Consider the following 27,264-nt stretch of genomic DNA (forward strand, 5'->3'; position numbering starts at 1 on the left):
CGCCGAACCCTGATATCTCGAGCACAAGGGGGGAAAAATTTGCCATTTAACGTCGGTTATCTCGGTGCAGCCGCAGAAGAACTCGTGGAAGTGGCAGAAAAATCAAGGCTTACAGCTGCTACAGGTGTTGTATTGAGAGAGTGCCGGTGGGAAGGCACGTACCGGGATACACATGAGCGATAACAACGACCGAAGAGGGCGTGGCAAGTGGATTCCCGACAGATAAACATGTACTGTATGTATTTTTATAGCATGCCTTCATCAAACAAATCACGGCAACGCTGTTGTGTAAAGAAACCCTTCAAAAACACGTGCATGCACATTCTCATTTATTAACACACATCATGTACATAAAGAAATTTCAAGCACGTTTTGATTTTCGTTTATCTCGATCATCGGTTATCTCTATGCTTTTTGGCGACCCCCTAGGACATCGACATAACCGGGTTCCACTGTATATATATACAGTGAAACCTCGGAGCTCGCGAGGGTTAGGGACCAAGACCGGTCGCGAGTTCCGAATTTTCACGACCTTTTGATACGCCCCTTCAAACCCAGTAAAAACCCAAAGAACACTATACGAAATCGATTTAAATGAGTAAATAACACTATTTCACTCCATACATAATAAACATAGTTTTAAAGCATTTTTTAGACAATTTTAATGATATAGATAATAGAGATAAACCTTGATTAGAAATGTTAAAACTAGCGTTTTGAGCAGCTCGCGGTTGCTCACGAGCCGATCTGAATGAGAGTCGCCGGTCGGAATGAAAGTCGCGAGCATATAATTATTTAATAATTTTTTTTAATACCTCAACATAAAGCCAAAATAACTGGGAACAAAAGTTATAAAAAAGTATATAAAAGAACAAAAGTTTTATATATATATATATATATATATATATATATATATATATATATATATATATATATATATATATATATATATAATGTAGAACAAATGAATGAATGAATGAATGAATGAATGAATGAAATGATCAGGCACTGAAGGTAGTTTAACATTAACACCATAATTAACAAAATATATAATCAATTCTATTTCTATTATATGACTTTTAACATTCTTAATACCAGAATTCTAATCTCTTTTGCTTACTCAATATTATATAGTGTATTTTCCTCATGTGCACCAAATCAGCATGCTGAGAGTTGCATCATGTCTCAAGATAACGGTTATAAATGTACTGCTTTTATTTAAAATCCGCTTAGGAAACCCAATGACAGCACTTATTTATGCTCATACTAGGAATCCTATTCCTTCACCCCTGCTGTTTTGTTCCTCTACTCTCTCACAGCATACTCTTGTCATTTTGCTCTATAAAACATGACAATATGAATTTGGAGCAGAGAGAAATGTGATGCAAGCATGCGAGAAAACAGGCTTACACACTGAAGAAGGCTTTAGTATGGGGATAAGATAAAGCTTCACTATAACGGACAAAGTGAAGCAACATCTTTAAGCACAGAGCAGGAGATTTGGAGTGGCAGCTGGGTAAATACCTTTTAAACTGTGTCTGCCACACATTTGCATTTGAAATGATGTAGGGTCTTTTCTTTTTTTTTTTAAGGTGACAGTTACATATGAATTGTGGCATTACCATGTAGTACCTAAGCTGTAGCAGGGCAAAGTTTCTTGAAAACCTTTTTTTTTTTTTAAATGTTGTTCTTGTAATGTCTTTAAATGAAATAGAATGCAAAATGTGTAGTATCCCACAAACTATGCAGAAATGTGTCAAATAAATTACAAAAAAGTTTCCAAGAGCAGCCTATGTTTTACTACTATTTTCTATGAAGAGTAAGAATCAGTGATGCCATGTTGACCACTCATATCTACAATCATTGGTCAGTGCAGAGTTTAAGAAATCTTAAATAAAAAATGCAGCTGGATATCTTATTTTTATTGTGAGTAAGTGATAAATTACGCCAAATCCTTCTTATGGTGCTAAGTTATTGGAAAGACATGAATATTAATGCAACTATATAATGATAATATAAAGGAAATATTTTGGCCTTTTTTTTCCCCTAGTAAAATCTACATTAAAGCTAAGTTACATTTAAAGATTTAATAAGCTTCCCCTTGTCCTCAAAGAATCAAAAAGCTATAATCCATTTATTTATTTATAAAATCATAAAATTATGCTGTTAATCAGTTTAGGTGAATTATTATCGGTTAAAATAACAAAGCCTCATACTCTGTACAAACCTTTAAACAGTAACCTTTTCAACATAGTGGTGATAATTGAGCTGCACTTTAATTGCATTTAAAGAATAGATTAAGTTAATTTGCAAAGCAAAATTAAATTTTTTAAATGTAAGTGTAATAGCATGCATATAGAGGCATTTATATTCACAGAAATATACATTATATGGACAAAGGTTTGTAAAAAACCTGACCATAAAATTCATATGTGCTTTTTTGAACATCCCATTCCATTTTTTATTCAATTCTTAATGTTATAATAACTTAAATTCTTCTAAGAAGATGTTCCGCTGGATTTCTGAGTGTGGTTGTGGAGAATTGTGCTCATTCAGCCACAAAGGCATTAGCAAAGTCAGGTACTAATGTAAGCACATTCAAATTCATCCCAAGAGTGTTCAATAGAGTTGAGGTCAAAGCTTTATAGCAGGCTACTCAAGATCTTCCACTTCAACCCATGTAAACCATATCTTAATGAAGCTCACTTTATGCACAAGGGCACTGTTATGCTAGGACAGGTTTTCATCTTCAAGTTTAAGTGAAGGGAAAATGTAATGCTACACATAGAAACACATTCAATACTATCGTGTTCCTCCAACTTTGCATCAACAGTTTGGGAAAGAACCACGTACTATATATCTGGAGAAATCAGGTGTCCCGATACTATGGTCTACATGTATTGTATGTCATTTGACATTTCTATGAAATTGTTATGCATAATTTGTTGGTCATATACCTAATTTTCTCTATTCTCTTAGATGGGTTTTAAATAAATTCCTTCTCCCTTTGTATAATTTTCTTTGTTTCTCTTCCTCTTACCTTCTTTATGTGTATGATGGCTCATTACATTGTCTGCCAGCTGTCTTCAATATGAAGCCTTTTGCAGGCATCGATGTATTTATCATTAAGTCATGCCAATTTGAATTGTTTTACTGATGTTATATTGCTTCTGTGCCAGCCAGTAAAGATATTAATATTACCCTTTACATTACCTTGTCCTTGTTTCATTTTGTTAAGAAATTAACTGTGGGTGATTGATTACCCAGCAATGAGCATTTCAGCCCATTTGATTCAGACTGTTCTTACAGTTCAGATCAGAATTGAATGAAAATTGCAGGGGTTCTGAATCAGTACAATTCGATGAGAAGAAGAAAAATGTGTGTGGTGTAAGCGGGGGCTTTAGTGTACAGGAAATTGTGTACATTTGATACTGCACCTGCACTTCACAAAACCAATTGTAGTAGATTACAGCTAAAACAGCTTCACAATTGCAGTACACCACAGTCAGTAGAATATGTATTTTCAGATTGTTGATGTGAAATTTGACATTTGCAGTAATTACCCTAGTGTGTCTATGGGTGATTTTCATCCATTACTCTTCCTTTCTCATGTGCAGAAAGAAAGGTCTGGCTTTATTACTAATGACTCTCACCATCATAGGCACATGCTATTGCTAAATGATTTCTTACAACACATAGATAGATTCCATTTTGATATGCTATTTCCTGTAAACTGATAAATACGGCTATCATATTTTTAGATGTCGCTTTTATTGTGTACCTCAGATGACACAAATTTCCGGTCAGTCTAAATAAATACTTTCCCCTTAAAGTTCCATAAGGCCAAATAATTGGGGGCCAACAATGGTCCAGTGTAACTTGACAAACAAACACTAGATATAGTACAGTATAATACCAAACAATAAATACATATATACAGACTCCACTTCTAAGAAAAATGAAATATTGATGGTATCAGACTGAAGGTTTGTGTTCTGACTGTCATTTATGTATAGTCTATATAGGCAAAAATACTGGGACACCTGACTCTTACAGTCACATGGGGTTCCTTCCCATACTGGTACCACAAAGTTGTAGGAATACAATTGTACAGAAGGTATTAGGTCAGGTATTTGAAAGCATGTACATAAAAGTTTCTGCTAGTTAATGACAGCACTATCAAGTATGCAATCAGCCTTTAAACATGCTTGCTAATACAGTTAACCAACAGCTGCCATACAGATTAATTCTATTTAAACCCCTGTAACTGCCAATTTGTTTTCAATTAATTTTGCTTTCTTGATAATTGGTTTGACATTTTTCTGTTCTCTTATTAATTTTAAATGCTATAAAATGCATTGCTTGTTTAAATTGACCTAGTTTTGTAGTTATCCATGGCTTGGTTGTTATAAAGTATGGCAATATGCTTAGTGGGAATTGCACAGAAGGTAATGTATGAGGATATTTTGTCCAGTTTTTGAATGAGTTCAGAAGCATATCCTTATTGATGCATTCAAAGCTGCCCTGAGGAAGAATGATGCTAGATTCAGTTATAGTTCCTCACATCACTTCTTTCTTCCCATTTGTAGACTAGGCTATATGATGGCCATCTGTAATAGTGTTATGATCTAATGTAGAATACAGAAAAATAACAATTCCATATATATACATTTTTTGTTTTTCAAATATAACACATTGATCATAGTGTTTTTGGCAACTTGGTAAAGCACATTGATTAAAATTACTTCCTAAGATTTCAAAGCATCCAGAGATATGGAATCATGTTAATATTTGGTGCTGTGTATATAGTCAGATGCTTTTGGGTGAATATGAAGAGCTAAATGTAATTTACGGTCAGGTTTTTCAAACTTTAAATATCAGTTAAATAAAACTTGAAGGCAAACTGTAATGGACCTAATAATGGACACTAACTCATACGTGATTTAAATCATCTTCTCTAAGGACACAAAGCATGTTAGCTCATACCTTCATAGGAACAGGAACAGTGATTGTGGTATTCCAAAGTACAATGGACACGTTAGCAAGGCATTTAATCACCTCAGCATCACTTCACATAATTGGTAAGTAGAATGCTTCATTGCACTACCACAAATAGAACATCTGGTCTAGCTTACTTGTTTGCTGTTGTGGCTTCGAGGCTCAGGCAGTTCTTCTTGTGGTCATAAAGTGTGGTACTTGGCCTGTATACATTGAGTTTATTAGTGGCATGGGTAGTGTCAGGCATTTTCAATTCAGGTACATGTAGTATTTAGTTGGTTAAGCACTATCAACAGCACTATCAAAGATATATCAAGGAGCAAAGCATTTAGAGCACTATTATTGAGGTGTACAACTTTTACACCAATTTTTATTGACATTTCTACAGATTCCACCACTTTGATAATTTTTTTCCTTTTAATTGTAAGGATATTGATAATAATCAAGTAAATAAGCGGTTATCTCCACAGAAAAGAGGTTTCCACGATAATGTGTTCTTGTTTTTAAGGAGCATGGCTACAGTTTGTTAAGTTTATTACACAGTGAGGACCCATTACACAGTGTAAAAACAGGCAGTGGGGTGAATTTTAGCTATTTTACTTTGCACCTGAGGACTCGAGGCTTGCCCTGTTTGTTCCTTGGTTTTAAGTGAATTTGCTCAAGCACCAACTGCTTAGTACCAAGTCCAGGTTCCAGTATGGTACTATTTGTGTAAATGTTAGAAATGATTCACCACTTATAATGTCCTTATCTGTATTTTTACTGACAAACTATCAATCAGTCCCTGGGATAATATTGGTACATACAGTACACTTGGAGGGTAAATGCCGGCACCTCTAGTAAACATTTCAAGGCAGTAAAGGTGTGCATTCTCTACTTTTCACAGGGCTGTCAGCTAATTCTGTCAGCTACTTTTCTTCCTTTGACCGAGTCACAGAAGTTCTTATCTTCCTTTTCTTGATGGGTCTTGCAGACTTCTTGGGTGTTTACTGCACTCCTGTAACATCAGCAGTCACAATCAGCATTATGCTTAAGGTCAACAGGGTAAGATTTTACATTCCCCTTACAATTATGACATTGGTTATATTCATATTGCCTTGGCAGAACTCATCAGTGTGCGCTCAATTACAGAATATTATGAAACTAGAAAAGGTAAAACAAATGTCATTAGAATTTATGAACTTCTAAGGTCAGACTTAAACTGTGACATATCAATGCACCATGCTGTTGTATACCAACACAATAGAAGGATCTGTCTGAGAAACAAGCCAAACTTCCAACATAACGGTGCAACCATTACGGTCTATACATTAATATGAATGACTGGCTTACTAGCTGAGGGGCTGGGACTGTAATTTAGGTACAAATGGAAGATAATTGTACATGTGTGTATATGTCTTAAATAACATTTTGAGAATGAGTGTAAGCAATGCCTGTAGCATAAGCAGTGCCTGTGGCTAGGAATGTATGAGCCCACTTCAAAAACTTGAATCACAGAAAAACTGGGCCATTCTTCCTGGGCAACATGGACAAAAGAACTGTCTCAGACTCTATGTCCTTCTAGATGGCAGCATGGGTTTGGTTGATCTATTCCACCAGTTTTTATATTCCTGTGGGCTAGCTTGTTGGCTAGCAATTATCAGTCTCCCACTAGTATTTTTTTTTTTCTAGGAGATTATGTTCTGAAAAATCTAAATATGTCTGGCCAATCAGTAACACTAGTTGAATTTCTATAGTAAATACATTTGTGGGATTGGGATAGTTGAGCATAATCTCTTATTAATTGTCTCTACAAGTTTTACACCCCAGGGATCAATGTTGTTTTTTATTTTGTTTTGTGTTGTCTGTTTGGATTGCGCCACCACCGTACTCTAATTGTACCCCATACATGTTAATGGCATAATCCAGGAAGGACAAAAATTTTTGATAAAACAGATACATTTTTTTTTAAATTTTATTTCAGGAAATTGTTTTTAATAATAATCTTAATATCATTTCAAACCTGCCCACCATGCTTCCAACAATAGAGTTTGTTTAAATTCTGATTATCCGATAACCAGAAAGTCCAAAAGGTCATTACTTGAAGTCAATCTATGTCGGCTAGAATGAAACCAGTCAATCACATAATGCTATAATGCTATATAAAAAAGAAATTCAAATACGATATGGGGACCAGCTTAGAGAAAGCATGTGTTAGTCTTTCCACTTAGTAGTTTGTAGCTGTATTCCAACAAGAGAAAAGTAGTTAGTGATTGGGAAAAGCAATGAAGGTAAACCTTGATAGTCAAGAGGAACCTCATTAATGAAAGTTTTAGATTGGTGGAGCAATGGATTGTTCAGATGGCATAGCTGTATATTCTCTGTAACAGAAAATAACTTGAAATGCCTATATATATTTTTTTTTTTTCTATTTGCTTTTCTCCCTTATCCGAACCAGCTAAATAAGGATGCAGTTCATATAGTTGTCCCAAAGTATTTGGTTCAAGTGTAAACATTTTTGTTTATTTTTTATGTTTATTTATAACTATAAACAGAATGCAGTAATAATGGGGTGGACAGGACAGGGACTATGAAAAGGCAAATTGCTGGCTAACTTTTAGCTAACACCTCACAGATGTGGCAGGAATAACCCTTCTTGATAACTTTTACAAATTGGATTAAAGATAACTTTAATCAGTGTGCCAGACCAATGATTCTTTTAGATTCATGATACTTCAAGATGCAGCACAGCTGTCTTCTCACTTGTAAATGTGGATTGATTAAACACAGCTTTTAAATTGGAGAAGAACTCATCCAGTTCACTGCTTTTCCCATAATCAACATGAACAGACATTCAACAGATTCAACTCTGCAAGTAAAAAAAAAAACCCTGCAAAAAAATCAATTTTCTGTTCTGCATTGATGGTTTGTAAGGTATACAGGTATAATTGAGGAACTCAAAGGAGTCGCTTTGTGAATGATAAAGTTCTAAATCAAGCACTTATTTATAACTTTAAATTCATGCAGAACTCACCTTACAGTGCATGAGAGCAAGCACAATGCCTAGGATGAAATCTAAATGTACTGTGGAGAAAACAATGTATATTGTGCGGCCATATACAGTTTCAACTTTGGGCAGATGTTAAAGCATGACAAAAAAACACTTGCTGGACAAAGTCGAGAGTGCCGACTTTGTTTACCAAAACTGTTTTCTTTTTGCTGTGACTTTTGCTTACAAATCCAGTAGTACTTCTACATAAATTTAGTAGCGAAGTCGTTTTAATGTCCAAAACAGGCAGGTTGATGCAAGTTTTTCTCAGGTAAAGAAATCTAGATACAGACAGCTAGAAATTGCTGTCAAAATACCCCAAAAGACATTTTGAAAAAGAAAAAAGCCTCAAAAAGTAGACAAACTAACTAACTAATTTACATTTGTTATGCATTTACAAAAGTGACAGTTTACTAAGGTAACTGTATCTTCTTTTGTTTCGTTTAAGCTTTGTATCTGCCATGAATAGAACAAATAAACATAGCCATAGGTTAAATATTGCACATTTACCCACTAGAAGACTTAAACACATTTATTGTTAATGTCTTTTTGTTAATGTCTTGATTAGTTAATCTACTATTAATAAACATAAAATCTATAAATGAGAAATGTGTTAGTGAATTGGTACATCATAAATATGATAGCCCATCAATATGGTAGATTAGGTCATACCTTAGTGTATTTTTTGCTGGAGTGGAACTAACATCACCACTAACAACATATGAATGTTTGCATATGCATGTCTCACAGTGCTAATCATAGCTGACATACATTCCCCCTCCATGAAAAGAAATTATGCTTACATTTTTATCAGTAGGGACTATGAAAAGTTATAAAGAATGGTTACTGTTTTGGAATTGGAGTCTGTGCCAGGTTTCTAAAATGCAAATAATAGCTTGTTTTATTTAAAATTTTTACAGATACACACAATAATGTGTATACACTCACCTAAAAGCACAAACAACTCTGTAGCCTTCAACAGGCTCTATATTGGAAGGCTATTTACACAGAAGTAATACAATTTTTCTTTTCCCTTGTGGTTTAATGACTAGCATGCAATATCCTCAAGGAACAAGGAAAGAAACAGTCTCACTGTTCCTGGGGAATGATGTCTCACCTTTGCACCTTTTTTGTTTAAACAAAAAAAGCATTTGGTTGTTGGTAGATATTATCTTAGCGGGTTTCATGTAAAAATAAAAAAGCCCTGTTATTTAAGAAGTGGATAAACAAAAAAAGAGGAAAATATGAATTTTTTTTATCAATTGATAAATTACTCTATTTGTCCAAATATAGGCAGTGACTACAGTCACACAGTTTATTCCTTTTGGGGAAAATTATATATATTTTTATATGTATAAACGATTCAATTTTGAGACATATAATACTTTTCATTTCCTAATACAGCATTTTAACGTTTTTGACCTCTTACTTTAGATGCCTTTCTTCAAATTTAAGATCACCATCTCTTTTTAAAAACTGTTCTGAATTCTGACATCATGAGCTAGGTAAAAATATACTGAGGCTGCCAAAAAAAATTTGTGAGTGTATATATATATATATATATATATATATATATATATATATATATATATATATAATTAGTATATATAATTAATTATATATAAATATATATGAAATGTATAATATTAATTAATAAAATATTTTGATTTTGTCAACTTTGCTAGGACTGTGTTGTAAAAGTTTGCTGGGGGTTTGTAACTCATTGACTTTATACAAAGCATTTGCAGTCTAACTCTCATGTGATTCCATGCAACAAAAAGCATTGGAATAGTAAATAAATACCAAATTTGTTTTCATTTTTATATAATATTCTTCACAATATTAATAGAAATAATTTTTACTGTTGTGCTTTTTTTTGCAGGGTGAGCCACCAGATGAAACTGAGTGAGTGCGAAGATGTCCAGAGACTGCTGGCACTGTGGATAATTTGGCAGGTGAGTGAAGAGGACAGAGATGGTGAGGAGTCCATTTCACTCATCTAAATGTCAGACTGAACCTTTTTTTCTATTGTGTGAGTGATAATGAGGAGCCTACTTTACCTGGGATCAGGAATCTTTGTCACATTCAGTGGGTAATAGCTCACAGTTAGCACCAGGGTTTGCCTTCAGTTTTCATCTTTTTAGTTAGTATTTGAATAACTATTTTTAGATTGACTGATTTCCAGACATACTTCTTTTACTGCGTAAATGATTGGCAGATTTCTTATTTGCTGAAGAATCAGAAACCCTTATAATAGCATATCTATCTGTCTAAATTGTGCAGAGCTGCATCCATGAATTAGAAGACACAATTACATAAATTTTAGGATGAAGCCTAAGAATCTTGTATATTATATTGTGTGTGTGTGTGTATATATATATATATATATATATATATATATATATATATATATATATACATTTATTTTACCTTTTAATTTTTGTAATGCTGTAAAAGTAAAAAAAAAAATAGATTGGCCATCTACTAAAACATAAACCCAAAATATTTGATAAGAGAGCTGTACAATACATTGCACTAAAAATATAGAACAAAAGTTGTTAGCAGTGTATGGTATTCAATGCTTTCCCTTAGGAAATAGCTAATCATTAATACAAAAAAAACCTGTCAAACGAATCCTGTCAAACGAAACGCATGCAGATGCAACAGTCCTTACTGCCATACATTTCATTTACTTCTATTGTTTATATGTTAAAGAAATTCACTGAGATTAAAAATGTTTCAAATGATGAAGTCAGATAATATGCTGTTTCTGGTATCAGTCCACTATAATAATCATATTTTCTAAGTAGCAATTACATTTCTAAAAGAATGTATGTTTTTGTCCAAAAGACGGATCTTAGATTATAAAAGCATAAAATGACACCTTCTGACACTCTTACTAGCAAAATTAGTAAGATGCAAATCTGGCACACTGAACACATGACACCTATGTGCTGGGTTTAGTGAGGAGACCATAAAGTGTAACTGCACCTGAAGCCAAATTATCTGTTATTAATTCAACAAATATGGTGCAAAAAGAGAGCACCCATTCGGTAATCAGGTGAAAGCACAATTATGCTGGCTATTTCATGCTGCTGCTGTTAATAAAAACTTCACCTGCTTTATTGCATAATATCAGTTGTATATATATATATATATATATATATATATATATATATATATAAAAGAAAATGCACCTTCTATCAATACTATGTTATTATTGTTATTAGATTGTTATTAGCAATTTTTTTTAACAAGTGCAAAACCTCAGATGACAGAAACATACACACAAACACAAAACATTATGTAGTCAAGTTTCCCAAAAATGACACTGGTTCAGAAATTATGTGTGAAAAATACTTAAATTTTATAGTAAGCACAAGATGAGACATTGAGAAGTGTGACTTCCTCTATAAAAGCAGTTTGGTGTTTTGTTTTGTTTTGAGCACACAGACAGGTGTCTACATCATGTACAAAACAAATTACTATATCCATGGCCTCTGAAAAGAAATAATAATTATTAGGCTATGTTCACATATACTGTATGACAGTCACCATTCTATAGAAAGAAGGATTGTTTAGAAATGGAGAGCTTTCAGTAGAGTTCCCAATCTTCTCAGAGTTTGTCCCAGAAAATCACTCTAAGGTCAGAATATTTAATTATAATATAATATTTAATTTAAAAACTCAAGACTGATATTGTGTTACTCACAGGACTCTTTAAGCATAATATAGTTTTGTGTTCATGACACCACCATTAGAACAAGACTTAATAGAATGGCTTTCATGGTAAGGTTACTGTGAAAAGGTCTATTCTTTCCAAAAAGAAGCACAACGTAGGTTTGCAAAATTGCAACTGCACAAATCACAACAAATCATGAACAATAACTTTTCAACTGATGAGACCAAGGTAATGATTGTAAAAAAAAAAAAAAAAAACACAACACAGTGACATAAGACAGCTATTATGAACTGTCAATAATGGTGGTTGAGGGCATAAGACTTTGAATCTAAAGTTGTGAGTTAAAATCCCAGCCCCATCAAGCTGCCATTTGTGGGCTCCCGAGAAAGGCCCTTAAGCCCACAGCTGCTCAGCTGTATGAATGAGATAAATGTAAGGTGCTCTAAATAAGGGCATCTGCCAATTGCCATAAAGGTGCATGCAAATGAAATCTAAAACAACAAAACAAGGCAAGAAAAAAACAAGTCCACACCAAAACCCAATTTAGAAGCTGTGGATATACCTTATGAGAGCTGTGCATAAAAACATATGCCCTCAAACATCAATGCAAGTAATTTTTTTAAAGAAGACAAATCTCTCCATAATTTGAGAGGTAAATATGTCAAAAAGAGGTAAAGAGGTCGAAAAATAAAATTCTACAGTGCTTTAAAAGTGTTTATCTTTGATACCCGTATCCAAAGCAACTTACAACTGAGCGAGTTTAAGAGGTATCTTTAAGGACCCTGCAGTGGCAGCTTGGTTGTGCTGGGATTTTAACTCACAACCTTCCAAATAGAAGTCCAAAAATTTTAACCACTGAATCAACAATTTTCCTGACACTTATTTAGGCCCAGATAAATAAGAGTACTGGCTGCACTATCAAAAACATACATATGCACATACTTACTGATTTATGTGCAGATTTAATGTTTGCATGCAATCACCCAAGATATGGTGTTTAATAAAGCTCCTGGATCATGGACCACAAAAGTAAATTTGTAAAGAGATTGATCTAGACCGATAGTCATCTCCTCAGCACACCCACTTATCCCCTTTACAGGTCAGGTCTGATCGATAACATGTCTGTATGTCAGGCATGCTCCTGCTTATGTGTGTAATAACACACATAAATCAAGCCAGCTAGCAGTTATGCTGTGCCTGCACCAACAATAATACTATGCACTACTGCATCAGAGAGAGGGAGCGAGAGACACACAGAAAGAGAAAGAGACACAGAGCGAGAGAGAGAGAGAGAGAGAGAGAGAGAGAGAGAGAGAGAGAGAGAGAATGAACCAAAGCATGGTAAATAATTTTTGTATAGCTAACCTTGGGTGAGTATCTTTGTACTATATATGCAAAATCAACTCTAAATGCAATGACAATGTCTGAATTGCCCAATACAAATGACTATGCTTAATTTATTTAAAAAATCTGTAGTCTACAGACAGGCTGCTACCTCCAGCCCCCCTGTCCCCCTCTTTTGTTATTCCTTTCTAGGGTGGTTGTCCCCAGAAGCAATTTAAGCTGATCCAAAAGTGAATGGACTTCCTTGCAGACAAACTGCCCAATTATGACTAAAATATGAACTTTTATGGCGAAGTTATCTTTCAAATAGCAAGATATTACCTTCTGTCTGTGTCCTTAAATGATCATTAATTTAATAATGAACAGAAAAAGATATATATTAATTAGCATAATGGGTTACATTAGGTTAAATATCATGGTGGGAAAAAAATCATTTAAATAAATCTACTATTTTAAATTAATGTTTGCCACATTTGTTCATATCTTTAGTTCCTCAGATTGATGTTTGATTCTTGTGTTTTAAAACAACAAAGGGAATAATTGCCAGATATTAGACTAAATTAATTTGTTGCACATGACTATTTTACTAGACACCATAGAGTATAGCATGCAACATTTAAATAAACAATAACAACAACAGTGCATAATTCACATGCATCAATATTAGAATATAAAATTTAGCTGATTAAGCTTTGAAGGAAATCCAATTATTTTAAAATCTCTCTCTCTCTCTCTCTCTCTCTCTCTCTCTCTCTCTCTCTCTCTAAATGTTTAGGACTCACAATACAGCTTCTAGAAACATTTTATTATTCTTAAACTCAGGGGAGAAACTGTTATTGAAGTAGCATTTTTAGTGTATTAAATAAGGCAAACCCATATACAATATTCATTGCATTTATTTCTCTATCCTCTTGAGTATGTTCTCCTTTCCTCATTACCTAGACATTCTGACACTAATAACATTGCATTTACCTAGCTTTGCTTCCCTGTTTCTTGCTTTCTTAGTTGTTGTTTTTTTTTTTTCTTATACCAAGAGAATTCATGGTTAGTCATGTGCATAGGTAGTATAGCAATTTATCTGTGTATAACATCATAGCATTCCCAACCAGAAAAATCCCCTGATTAGGTTCAATTATTGCAAACTACTAAATGCCTGTGGTGTTGATTTCTGTCTCTGTTTTTCTCATTCTCACTCTATTGTGTCATGGGGAAGAGAATCATCCTTTAAGAGGAACATATTCATGGTGGCCTCTAAGTGTGACACTACTTGTGTCATTATAATAAGAAATTAAACTTTCTTCTGAACGAATTGAATCTCTTTAAGTGTTTCTGTATGGTCGTATATATATATATATGTATATATTATATATACATATGTATATATTATATATAAGTATTAATACAACTTAAGCCATGCTGTGTATTATGGTGTCAGCTTATAGAAATTAATATTTTGTGAATGCAGATATATAACTATTTGTATAACTAAATGGCTCATGCTTTTTCTGTAAGACATACTCCTGCTTGATCCCTATCTACCAGACTAACATGTGCTGTAGAACATTAACAAGTATGCGATGCTCACTAAGGACCAGCAATTTCCAATACAATTTAATGCTCTGGTTTGTGTCTTAGTTTTATGCTTCCAAATTTGTAGTTATTTTTGTGATGCTTTTGCATTACCAAATTTGGTGTTGTGTTTTTAATTTTGCTTCTGTTTTGTCTGATTTTCTGTTGCATTTTTTGCTTACAATTTTAAAGACATTTGTAGACTTTAGAATATGCACTAAGAATGTGTAGATACACGTCATGTGAACAAACTTTTCTGAGAAGGTTAGCGTAAAAGTTATTTCTGTGCAAATTTGTCTTGGTCATGAATGCATGTTTCTTTATAGGGTGTTGGCATGGTGACTGAGAACAGGAAGTAAAGCCATGCCAATTGAAGGAATGTCTCCAAGGAGACTAGGAGGCAAAAGTTTGTGTAATTCCCTGTTTCTGAGCATCTGGGCCATAGACGGATACAGTTTGCTCAATAATTTGCAGTTTCTGTAATTAAGCATTTACAGATACCCAAATTTAAATATCCCACATGCTGCGGAACTGAAAATTTGAAGGCTTGACCAAAGAATTGCAGTAGATAAAGACAACAGATGGCAACTTGTTACAGTAGTAATAGTGCTAATGCTTGCATATTAATATCACTTACATAATAGAGTTTTTTATTAAATGATGTTAGTGTTAGCAGTAGCATTTTTAATATAAATAATTGTGAATATTTTATTTTCTTTGTTTTATATTTTCACAATTTTGAACATTAGGAAATAAAAGCCCATTTAATTTAACGTCTCCATACAATGACAAACTCATTTTTTTATTTTATTTTATTTTGTTTTTTTACAGGTATGATGAGTATATCACTAATAGATAAACATATCTATGAAATGAGATAAACAATTAATGTTTAATCATCTTTTTTTTTTTTACCAAAATACAGATAAATAACACTGTACATCTTAAAGAGCTTTACTAATCCATTCCTTAACATATGCTACAGTTTGTACTGCTTGTGCAATTTTCACCATCTTGTGTCTTGATTTAAGAAACTGCAAGAAAAACAAATAGAAAATTCATTTATAACCAGACTGGCTGTGCTTTAGCCCATGCTAATGCCTCCTTAATACCATCTTTGCCATTTTGTTCTTGTAATCTTAGTTTTCGTTTTGTGAAAAGCCAGAATTTCACAGACCTGTTACACTTGCATCTAATTTCACATTTCCTTCATAGAACCTTTTAGACCCTATGAGTGTCAGCTCTACAACCTTTTTTTTCTGCTTTTAACATTTATTTTACTCTCACACAAGACACTGGAAGAGGGAAGGGGCATTTGTGGGTCAAAGGAAGAGAATAAAGCTTTCATATATGATTATTCGCTTAGAGTAGAATCAGATAGCCCTTTTTTCCTTTGTGAGATTAGACAGAAGCCAGACAGAGACATATCCATCATCCAGGATCTCTGTCAGTGGGAGTTGGTTTTGTTTCAGACCTGCTGGCCTGCCTACACCTGCCACTACCACAGAGAGTTTGGCCAAAAATAGCTTCATTTGGTTTCTATGTTTGCCAAAATTATCAGTTCACTGAAACATATAGACATATCTGGCTGACAGGCTCCTCTCTCTGCTTGAAAATTAGTTCTACGTTTACATTCTTTAATATGTTTTTTTTTTTTTTTTTTAATTAGTCTTGCACCAATAGACAAAGAGTTAACTCACAGTTAATCACAACTGAATCGCACATTTTTTTGCTGTACTAAATGTACCTTTAATTAATATGTTTTAGGTTTTTTAATAGTCTAACCAGCATGGGCCTAGACAAATATAAATGATTTATGCAAATTTATGTTTATTATTAGTAAAACCATACTTAACCTAGAGCATAAAGACAAAATATCCTTGTAAATGTTTATAAGTAATTACAGTGTTTTAAAAATACATAAATCATCAGGACACCAAATGAAACCTTTGCTACCTTTAAACACGGACGGTTAATGAAGTGATTCCGGAGAAACTGTACCTCTTCTAACTTGCATTCGGATTACCTATTTGTTTTCGTTGTGAATTTGCTTATTTAAACGTAGACATTCTGAGCTTTCGATTCATATATTTATTATGTCTGTGAGGCAAGTATTCACTGAGATTCAGGTTTAAATTATGTGTATGTGAAAAGAGATGACAGAGATGGCAGAGAGCGCCCCCTGTCTGTTTCCTTTATTTTACAAAAGCACAGCATTTGTTGTTATTATGAGTGTATTTAAATAAAAGTAGACCCTTTACAGATTTGAATGATATATGGCTCTTATCTGTACTATCTTAAAAAGACAGAGTAATTTAAGTTTGTTTTGCCGTTATGAGGAAAGAAAAAGGCCACAAAATGTGCTTGCAGGATTGTCGACCACAGGTGGTAAATTATGTGCATCATGGCTGATTTTGGTGCTGATTTGAGATTTGGCGCATCAGTAAATCTAAGGTTTACTAATTAAAAATAATTTTAGTTTGAGTTTATTGATTCTTTTATATACGAGTACAGAAAGGATGTCGTGAATAAACGTGTTGTGCGTTGAAAGATTTAATTTTGGCTATTTTATATTTATTTATTTATATTTTTAATAAAACTGGTCGAACAGAAATGCACGCTGCATTAAATTTGTGCAGTTAAAATTAATTTGCGTTAACGTGTTACTAACGTGTTAGTTTTGACAGCCCTAATGAATATATTAATAAAAAATACATTTCAAAATGTGTTACCTAATGAATGTATCCAGGCTAAACATCCCCCATATAGAACACAAACAGAGAAAAGATGATGATGACCAGGTGATCAGGAATGTCTCTGTTCTTAGTCATGTTTACATATGTGACTCCTTCTGTCTCATCCACGTTAACCCCATACTTCTTGTGTCCTTTTGTCTTACTCATTGTTAGCTTCGTAAACAAGTTTACGTCTGTTGTGTGTGAGACCAGGAAATGATACACCAGTGGTAGATTAAAAAAGCTGCAAAATTAAAATGCCGCACAGTGAGAATTTTTTTTTTTACATTTTACCAAATAGATTAAAACCTAAGTAATGTAGAAAGTACAGATATTTGTGTAAAAATACTGAAGTAAAGTATTGATACCATAAATCTATTTAAGTACAGTAAAAAAGGTAGTTTTATTTTGTTACTTCCCACCTCTGCATTCATTAGATAACAAAATTAGAAATTCTTGTATATTAATATATTATTATGATGTGAAGTCCAGTTACCAGTGTGACACTAAAACAGTTACTAGTAATGGCTACTTTTTACTTGTAAGAGCCCAAACTTCTTTACTTTAACTTAAGTAAAAAGGTGTAGTTAGTACTTCAACTTTTACCAGAGCCTTTTAAAACATGTGTATCTGTACTTCTACTTTAGTGAAGGATGTGTGTACTTTTGCCATCTCTGCTTACCAGCAGTACATCTTCTGGCTTTTGCTGCTGCAGCAGTTGGCCTAGTGCACCCAACGTCCCTCTCCTATTTATTCTGTTCTAAGAGCCTCTATATTTCTGCCCCTGCTACCAGCCCATTCCCAATCAATAAAGCCAAAGGCTGGCCTGTTATGGTTTATAGGGGCTGTCTATAGTAAATTCATGAATTTTGCATTAGCAGTCTGTGGTGCAAGCTGAAGTCTACAGTGCAAAGCTCAAACTGCAGCTTTTTTCCACCTAACAGGCCTTTAGCACCTGTGAGCCCACAGCAGAAACCTGAATCCCATATTTTTATGAACTAAATGTTGTACTCAACAAAGAGAGCTACAACCAGAGCCATTTCCTCAATCTGGAATGCGCCATTGGTGCTATTTTTGCCTGAATCATCAAGGTAATTGGCATCTGTGGCCCTGCTGACATCTGGCTGTACAGTGCTAAATCACTGTTTCTGCACCCTGTGAATTGCACAGCTGATGTCTGAGGACAACTAGGGATTAGACTGAGTTAATGTCATTCCTTTAAACAGAATTGACATTTAAAGCATGACAAAGATTTCTGTTACAGAAATGTGGAACATTTGCTTGCCCTTAGAGTCTGCCAGTAGACCGTGTTGCCTAGGTTAATTTTGTCTTGTATCGTAAATGCATAATAATCATCATCATCATCATCATTTGTTTGGGAAGTTTTCTTGTATTTGTTAATGAATGAAGAATCTAATGCATTTCTCTTATATCCAGTGCTATGCAGTATTGCATTTCAATTAGTTCTGATACTATGCAGTGAGGCCTAAGTATTTTGCATTCCCTGCCTGCCCTGTTATGCTCTCTATGTGCTGAAACACATGTCTTTCGGCCCTCAGGCTAGCAGAATTAATAATCACGGTAACCATGCAATTACAGAGAAACAGAATGGCCTTCTACTGGCAAAAAAGAGCCTTTCGCTTATGGCAATGCCCTTTGGCAGTGACTGAATACTCATTTTAGAGAACAAATGTGATAGTGTATTGTGGTTTAGTGTATACAGTTTTAAACACAAACCATGCAACCAGGCCTGCTCAGAAAAAGAACTAGTCAAGAGAGTAATAGAACACACATAAATATATATATAAACAGGAACTAAATATGGATTGACAATGTGATGTATTACACACAGACACATTCAATGCCTCACTGAACTGCACTGGGAAGTAAAATAAATTGCATCTTACATTCTGAACTGACACTTACACATACATAAACACACAGCCAGTGGAGTTAGATTAGCAGTATTCCCAGAGTAGCAGGATTTCCAACTTCACTCAGTCTTAGTCAAAGACTGCCCCACATTTTCCTGCACTGCTGTTTTCTATTCCCAGTCTAGTCACATCCATGCCTCTGAGCATTTCTGAGTGATGTAATGAGAACTCTCCAGATATGTTGGGTTGATTGAAGGACTGCTACATGGCAAGTCCCACAGTTATTTATGACCCCCTGAGTCTGGAAAAATAAATTAAGCACCACTAGTTGCCATGTTTGCCTGTATCCCCCTGCCAGGAGATACGAGAAACAAGAAAACAGGTCTCATTATTGAGGTTTAGCTTTATTCAAATATGATGGGGAAATACTTCAATGGATCAGGAATCTCTTTAAACAACACTCTGCTAAGGCCACCCATTGTGAAAGTCCAAAAGGATTTGAATGTCTTTGTCTTGCGCTTTACATGGTTAGGAATATTCTGTGTCTGATCAATATGTCTTAATGTCAAATTGTCTTGCTCATGAGCTAACTTTCTTTCTTCCTTTTTTTTCCTTGTCTTGCAGCTTTCCAATTACAACACACCCCAAAGAGTGGACAGCTATCCTACGAATTATGAATGTTGAACAAGATGACCTACTTCCCACAGCAGCAGACGATGAGAGGTCCTAGGTGGAATCGGGCCTTGTCCGACCCATTGTTTATATTGTTGTTGGCCTTGCAATTGCTAGTGGTTGCTGGCTTGGTGAGAGCCCAGACTTGTCCATCCGTCTGCTCTTGCAGTAATCAGTTCAGTAAGGTCATCTGTACGCGTCGTGGTCTGAGAGATGTACCAGATGGTATCTCTACAAACACCAGGTACCTAAACCTACAAGAAAATTTAATCCAGGTGATCAAGGTAGACAGCTTCAAACACTTACGGCACTTAGAAATCCTGCAGCTCAGCAAGAACCATATCCGTAGCATTGAAATTGGAGCCTTTAATGGGTTGGCCAGTTTAAACACACTGGAACTCTTTGATAACAGACTGACTACTATACCTAATGGAGCATTTGAGTATCTGTCAAAGTTAAAAGAGTTATGGCTGCGGAATAATCCCATTGAGAGCATACCATCCTATGCCTTTAACCGGGTGCCCTCACTGAGAAGGCTGGATTTGGGTGAGCTGAAAAGGCTCTCATATATATCAGAAGGTGCTTTTGAAGGCCTAAGCAACCTGCGTTACCTTAACCTTGGCATGTGTAATCTGAAGGAAATTCCTAATCTCACACCTCTGGTACGCTTAGATGAACTGGAAATGTCAGGAAATCAGCTTTCAGTTATACGTCCAGGTTCTTTCAAAGGCCTAGTCCACTTGCAGAAACTGTGGATGATGCATGCTCAGATCCAGACAATTGAAAGGAATGCTTTTGATGATCTTCAGTCACTTGTAGAACTTAATTTGGCTCATAATAACCTTACTCTGCTCCCTCATGACCTCTTTACACCACTGCACCATTTGGAGAGGGTTCACTTGCACCACAACCCATGGAATTGTGACTGTGACATTCTTTGGCTTAGCTGGTGGCTAAAGGAAGTAGTACCAGCCAATACCAGCTGTTGTGCTCGCTGCAGTACCCCTGCGAGCCACAAGGGACGGTATATTGGTGAATTGGATCAAAACTATTTCCACTGTTATGCTCCTGTCATTGTGGAGCCACCTGCTGATTTGAACGTGACAGAGGGCATGGCAGCAGAACTAAAATGCAGGGCAAGTTCACTGACATCAGTCAGTTGGATTACCCCCAATGGGTCTATCATGACACATGGAGCATACAAAGTGCGCATTTCTGTGCTGAATGATGGGACATTAAACTTTACAAATGTCACAATGCAGGACACAGGGACATACACGTGTATGGTTAGTAACTCAGCAGGCAACACCACTGCCTCTGCTACACTAAATGTATCCTCAACAGAGAACAGCAGTTTCAGCTATTTTACCACAGTGACAGTAGAGACGATTGAGCCATCGAATGATGAAGGGCACACCATAGTACACCAGAAAGTGGGTCCAACTCCTTCTTCTGGAGTGTGGGAGACATCTTCTGCACCTTCATCAACCACAACCACAACAACCCGAACACAAGTCTCCACCAAGGCCACAGAAAAAACATACACCATTCCAGTCACAGCAGTGGGAGAGGGCTCCCTCAACACCCTAGATGAGGTGATGAAGACAACTAAAATAATAATTGGCTGCTTTGTGGCCATCACACTAATGGCCGCAGTTATGTTAATTATTTTCTACAAAATGCGTAAACAGCATCACCAGCAGAATCACCACGCACCAACACGAACCATTGAGATCATCAATGTGGATGAGGACTGCATGGCTGCTGGACCAACTATGGAGGGTCATTTGAATCTGCCACCTCTTGAGCATGAGCATCTTAACCACTACAATACTTACAAGACAGCATACAATCATGCATCCACCATCAACTCTATACACACCTCTGCACACGAACCTTTGCTTATTCGAGCCAGCTCAAAAGACAATGTACAAGAAACCCAGATTTGAACTCTTTTTTCACAATGGTAAAAAAAAAAGAAAAAAGGAAAAAAAATAAAAAGGAAAAAAAAAAAACAACAAAAAAAAACAGGACCTATGAAAACTAAAAGAGAAATATCTGACATTTTCAATCTAAAGAAAATGGCTCTAGGTACTGATGACATGGAAGTCCATGTGCAGCAAATAAGCGAATGATGAAGGTAATTCAGTGACTTTTGGCGCTAGGGTATGTTAATTGTTTCAAAGTGTCTTTACCTAACAGAAGTTATTTATTTATGAAAAAAAAAATCTATTGTGGTTATTTCAAGAAAAAAAAAAATGCATTCTGCGATTATTTTTCCAGCAATCATTACTCCATGTTTTATTTTTGGTTCTGATAAGAATGGTTGGTTTACTAAAAAAGATTTTAAAACCATATGTAAATCCTTACAATCTTTCGCTTCATACTATGTGTTGATAAGTTATTCCCACCTAATTATGAAATTTTCTTCTTGGTTCTTCTGGGTTTATTAATGTATTTATTTTATTAATCACTGACCTCTTTTAAAATTAGCTGCATGCCATTTTAGAGACTACTGTCCCATGCCAAGCATCTCAATGACCAGCTGCTAATTCTAATGAATTTAGTGCTTGATTAGAGCTGATCATATAATTGTCAGAACATACAGTTTTGCTCCGGTTTTAATTAAATCAGTTGTGTGTTTGGCTTTTCCATCTCTGGTTTGGTGGCAAATGTGCCATTATTTCAAAAGAGGTGACTTGTCTGTGAACTTTATGCATTACAGTTTTATTGGAAGGGGGGAAATTTAGGCATAATATTGAACAGAATCCTATGTGGTTAATACAATTATCAATTCAAAGGGAATGCTGATGCTCGAATGTGTAAAACTTGGTAAAGTTCTCCTGTATCATCCAAATTATTTTCTTTTTCCAAACAAAAAAGAATGATTGCAATGCCCACAAACTTTATCACACAGAGATCGTCATGCCAATTACTTATATAATCATTTGCCCCACTCATATAAACATTGCCAGTTTTATTTGTTTATTGTGTTGCTGATCCAGACTTCCTTACAAATTAAAGGTCAAATTCCAGTAAAAAAAAACTTTTTTTCCTTTGCCTCAAGTAGGTAATTCATGAGTGTGTGTCAAAAACAGTTTGGCTCGTGACACAAGACCATGGAACAGTATACGTATAGCAGAGGCTTCAGTCAGATGTTAGGTTTGCATCTGTCTCATAAATGACACCATTTACATTTTAAATAACATCATGGTACAAGATTGACTCTGGGTGCCAATCATAGCCTTATGGTTAAATAAATAAGGCAGCAGTTAGTGATAAAGTTATAGTGCTAGTGTCCTTCAGATCTAAAGCTTTTTATAGATTATGGAAACTGACACTTTTTCATGCTTCCATTTGTCCTGTTAACTATGTTTAAATTAAAAACATTAGATATTTATTGGGAAAAATACTCCTGCAAGTGGAAAAAAAGAGCAAAATATTTCCCACCTCTCAATAAGAATGTTTTAAGAAGTCTTTAGTCAGAATAATATCCTCCAATAATGTACAATAGTAATAATTATCAACTGGCCAAAATAGTCACTATGGTAACTAATGACCTTGAGTTAGAAGGTAACAGCTGATGAAGCATCCACTGACCTGACACATTAATGCATTCAGAGCTAAAGAGACTGGAGAGACCCAGGTTAGTGCCAAAAAAAGTCTCATTTGAAGAGTATTGTTCAAATCCTAATATCATTCTTAGAACTGTTTCTTGGATTTTTGGAATCAGTTAAATGATTTCAATCATATTTTCTTAAAGCTTATTAAATCAAAGAACACATTGATATTATTTAGTTCAACACAGAAACATGTTTAATCATCATAAACAAAGTCCCCACTAGACTACTTTATTGGGCTTAGGATTACATGTCTAAAAAGCACCAATGATCAAAGCTCAAAGATCTATGAGCCTTGATCCTAGCTTTGATCCATCCTCAGAGAAAGACGATTATTGTAAAACAAACATTTCGAGTAGGACACACATGCAGTCACACATATCTCTCACAGGTTTTGAAAATAATACATACATTTAATCACACACACAATGCATATAATAACTTTAATGAGCAAGATTCATTTAGCTGAATTTCATTTAATAATAAAAAAATGTCATAAGTAATATCGTAAAAAAGCTGAATTCCTGCTAACTCAGGCCCTGTTGAAAAGGATGTCTGGTTAAGATTACAGGTTAAAGAAAGGAGCCAATTTTTCATCTTGCATTTCCAAGCCCTGTTTTATTTTCAGTGGTGCCAACCTTGTAAAAAAAAATTGATGACTACACTAATAATGCCTTGAGATCAGCACATTGTTGTGCATTATTATCAACACTTGTTTTGTTTGTAAACTTAGATCATTGTCTTAAAATTCAATTCATATGAAAAAGTATTTGTCCTTCTGTCTCATACCTGTGCTTTGATTCAATTTTAGTTCTTTCTCAAAAGCTCTATGGTGAATTATTGTGTGATGGCTTTTTTCCCTTTTGTCTCATTATAAAAGCCTCTTTTTTGTATTGAAGAAGGAGCAAGTTTATCTCTGTTCCACACTTTTTCTTTCTTCTTCTTTAAGAAGGAATGCTGTTCTAGTGATAGATTTATATAAAAATACATTTTGGGGGAAAAAGGGACTTCAATTTTACATGTGCCAACCTGTTCTAAAAGATGAAAACGAAACGTGTTGTAAAACACAAAACTGATTTTCATGTAAGCATACTTTCATGACCTTAAAAAAAAAATCAATTATAGAAAAAACGACTTTGTAGTTCATACACAAAAATATGGTTCAAATAAACTATTGTTGTTTTTTTTCTGTATGACCTGCCTTTTATTATAGCATCTGAAAAATGACACACACACACACACACACACACACACACACACACACACACACACACACACACACACATAATTAAGACTGTAATGCTGCCAAAATTAAAGGCAACATTAAAACAATCATAATTGGAAGTGGAAGAGGAAGAAGAATAATGATGATATGTGAGAATTTTTCAGAATATTTCAAAAGGTAAAAAACTAGCTCAATAAAAAATAGCTTTATATAACTATGTTTAATAATGATTTCTCTGTCTGCAGGAGGTGGTCATTGGCCTCCTGTAGAATGGATTCATTAATGCACCATGCTTTCCAGAGCATCATCAGTCTACATTTTCTCTCTCTATTCATTATAGTTGCAAGTCTGAAACAGTTGTTTTGGTTGGAGAACTCCTGTCTATATGATTTTTTTATGATTCTGTCACATATACAACCGAGTGTGACAGTATCCTAAATAAAATAGCAGAAAACAAACTCTACAAAAAAAGGGGCCAAGGATCGAGGAGCATATGATAGTCTGAGCCGTGATGACCAAGAGAATCTATAGTAGTGCAATAGAATAAGTAGGCAAATGTGCATGAATACAGCAATAACTAAAGTCAATTAAAGTCAGCTCCATAATGATGTGTTATGGATTCCATCTAGATGTTTGTAAATGTCTGTATAATTCTGATGTAAATTAATTATTGAAAAGTATATCACTATACATATTTGTATTATGAGTTATAGTCACTTTTTGATCACATCAGAGGACAAAGATCATTTTAGTGCGTACGTCCATTGTATTGTTGTTGGTGCAGATGGGCTGATTAATGTCTTTTAGAAATGGATTTTCATGCACAACATTCTCTACAGTCTATATAGAAAAAAAATACAGTGTTGAGAAAAGAGGTTGGAGGAGAATAACCAAACTGGTTCAAACTGACAGGATGTCTATGGTAATTATAGAAATAACTAGTCTTTCCAACCGTAGAGAGAGCAGGAAAACATCCGAGAGTGCACAACACTTCAAGCCTTGAAACAGATGGGCTACAAGAGCAGAAGACCACATCGGGCTCCACTTCTGTCAGCCAAGAACTGATGCTACAGGGAGTACAGACTCTGAGCAAGTTTGGAAAAAGACCAGGGAGTTGTTTTTTTTTTCCAATCATTTTCAGGCTGTTTACATACTGTTTTCCATATAATAGAAAATTCTATATTATAGTACATTTGTTTCTATGATTTTGATTCCTCATCTACAATGACAAAGTAGTTTATGAATGCAATTTGCCATTCTAATGTTTCACAGCTAAATGCATTACTGAGCTGGATCTCCTGTTGTTACCATCTTTTTTTTTATGTCTTTTTCAGTACTCTTAGCATTTATTGTAAAGGTCAGGCCTTGAATAGAACTTGCCAGTCATGTCTTACACAGAGGACAAACCGCTCAATTGAAGGGCAGGTCAGTAAGTTGCACTTACACACTCAACTCGTGCCAGTGCTTAAGCACTAACCTGACAGTTGTATTCTCTAAATGAAATGTCTATCAAATTGAATTAAATAGAAAGTTTTTGTTTTCCTATGGATTTCTTTTTCTTTTTAGTCACTGCCAGTTTCCACTCACTTGTTCACATTTCATATATTCCTGTCTCACAAGAACAACTATCAAATACTATATATTCACAGAAACCATTGTATGACAAGGATATAACACATATCAACACATGTCTTATATTACAGTGAAGTGTAGGTCACATCGTGTGTATGTAATAAAGGTCTTTACCTAATTTATATACGGATTGAGCCTTTAAGACAGTTACGTTTGCAAGTTGTTTGATACATAGTATTTTTATTATTATTATTATTATTATTATTATTATTATTATTATTATTCTTTCTTTCGGCTTCTCCCGTTAGGGGTCGCCACAGCGGACCATCCGCACGTTTGATTTGGCACGTTTTTTACGCTGGATGCCCTTCCTAAAGCAACTCTCCCCATTTATCCAGGCTTGGGACCAGCAATAAGGCTTGTGCAACCGTAATGGCTGGGGTTTGTTCCCTGACCGGGATCGAACCCAGGCCGCAGCGGTGAGAGCGCCGCATCCTAACCACTAGACCACCATATTATTATTATTATTATTATTATTATTATTATTATTATTATTATTATTATTATTGTTTTTATCCACTCATCTATTAATAGTTTATAGCACTTTTCATCAAATGCATTGCTTGGATTTTCAGAAAATATTAATGTGGCATCTCTAAATCTTTGTTGCTTAAGGAATAATGCACAAGGCTACTACATTACCAATAAGCCCTTTTTACCTCCTAACGTACTGATCTATCTATAAACATACAGCAAATGTGGTACACCAAAAAGGCCTCTCATAATGTGTTAATTAAATGGTTAATTAAAAATTTTAATTCCAACCTCCTGTGCATATAAAGTATTTTGACAGTTTGTGACCTTGCACGTTGATTAGCTACCAGGCATTTTAATACCTACATGCCGTCAAAGCAGCAGGAAGCTATTTAACTGCAACTGGGAGAA

The 27,264-nt window shown here is 34.8% G+C and overlaps 1 protein-coding gene across 1 annotated transcript in view; it reads left to right on the forward strand.

The window, feature by feature from the left end:
- Positions 1 to 22,114, forward strand: part of lrrc4ca (leucine rich repeat containing 4C, genome duplicate a) — a 47,262-nt gene extending 25,148 nt beyond the window's left edge. Inside the window, exons 2-3 of the mRNA XM_046860314.1 lie at positions 9,909 to 9,981; positions 19,855 to 22,114. Of these exons, the coding sequence (XP_046716270.1) occupies positions 19,908 to 21,851 (1,944 nt within the window). The 5' untranslated portion in view covers positions 9,909 to 9,981; positions 19,855 to 19,907 and the 3' untranslated portion in view covers positions 21,852 to 22,114. The remainder of the gene's footprint in view (positions 1 to 9,908; positions 9,982 to 19,854) is intronic.
- Positions 22,115 to 27,264: the final 5,150 nt, after the last annotated feature.

Source organism: Silurus meridionalis, chromosome 10 (genome assembly GCF_014805685.1).
Source record: "Silurus meridionalis isolate SWU-2019-XX chromosome 10, ASM1480568v1, whole genome shotgun sequence".
NCBI classification, from domain to species: domain Eukaryota; kingdom Metazoa; phylum Chordata; class Actinopteri; order Siluriformes; family Siluridae; genus Silurus; species Silurus meridionalis.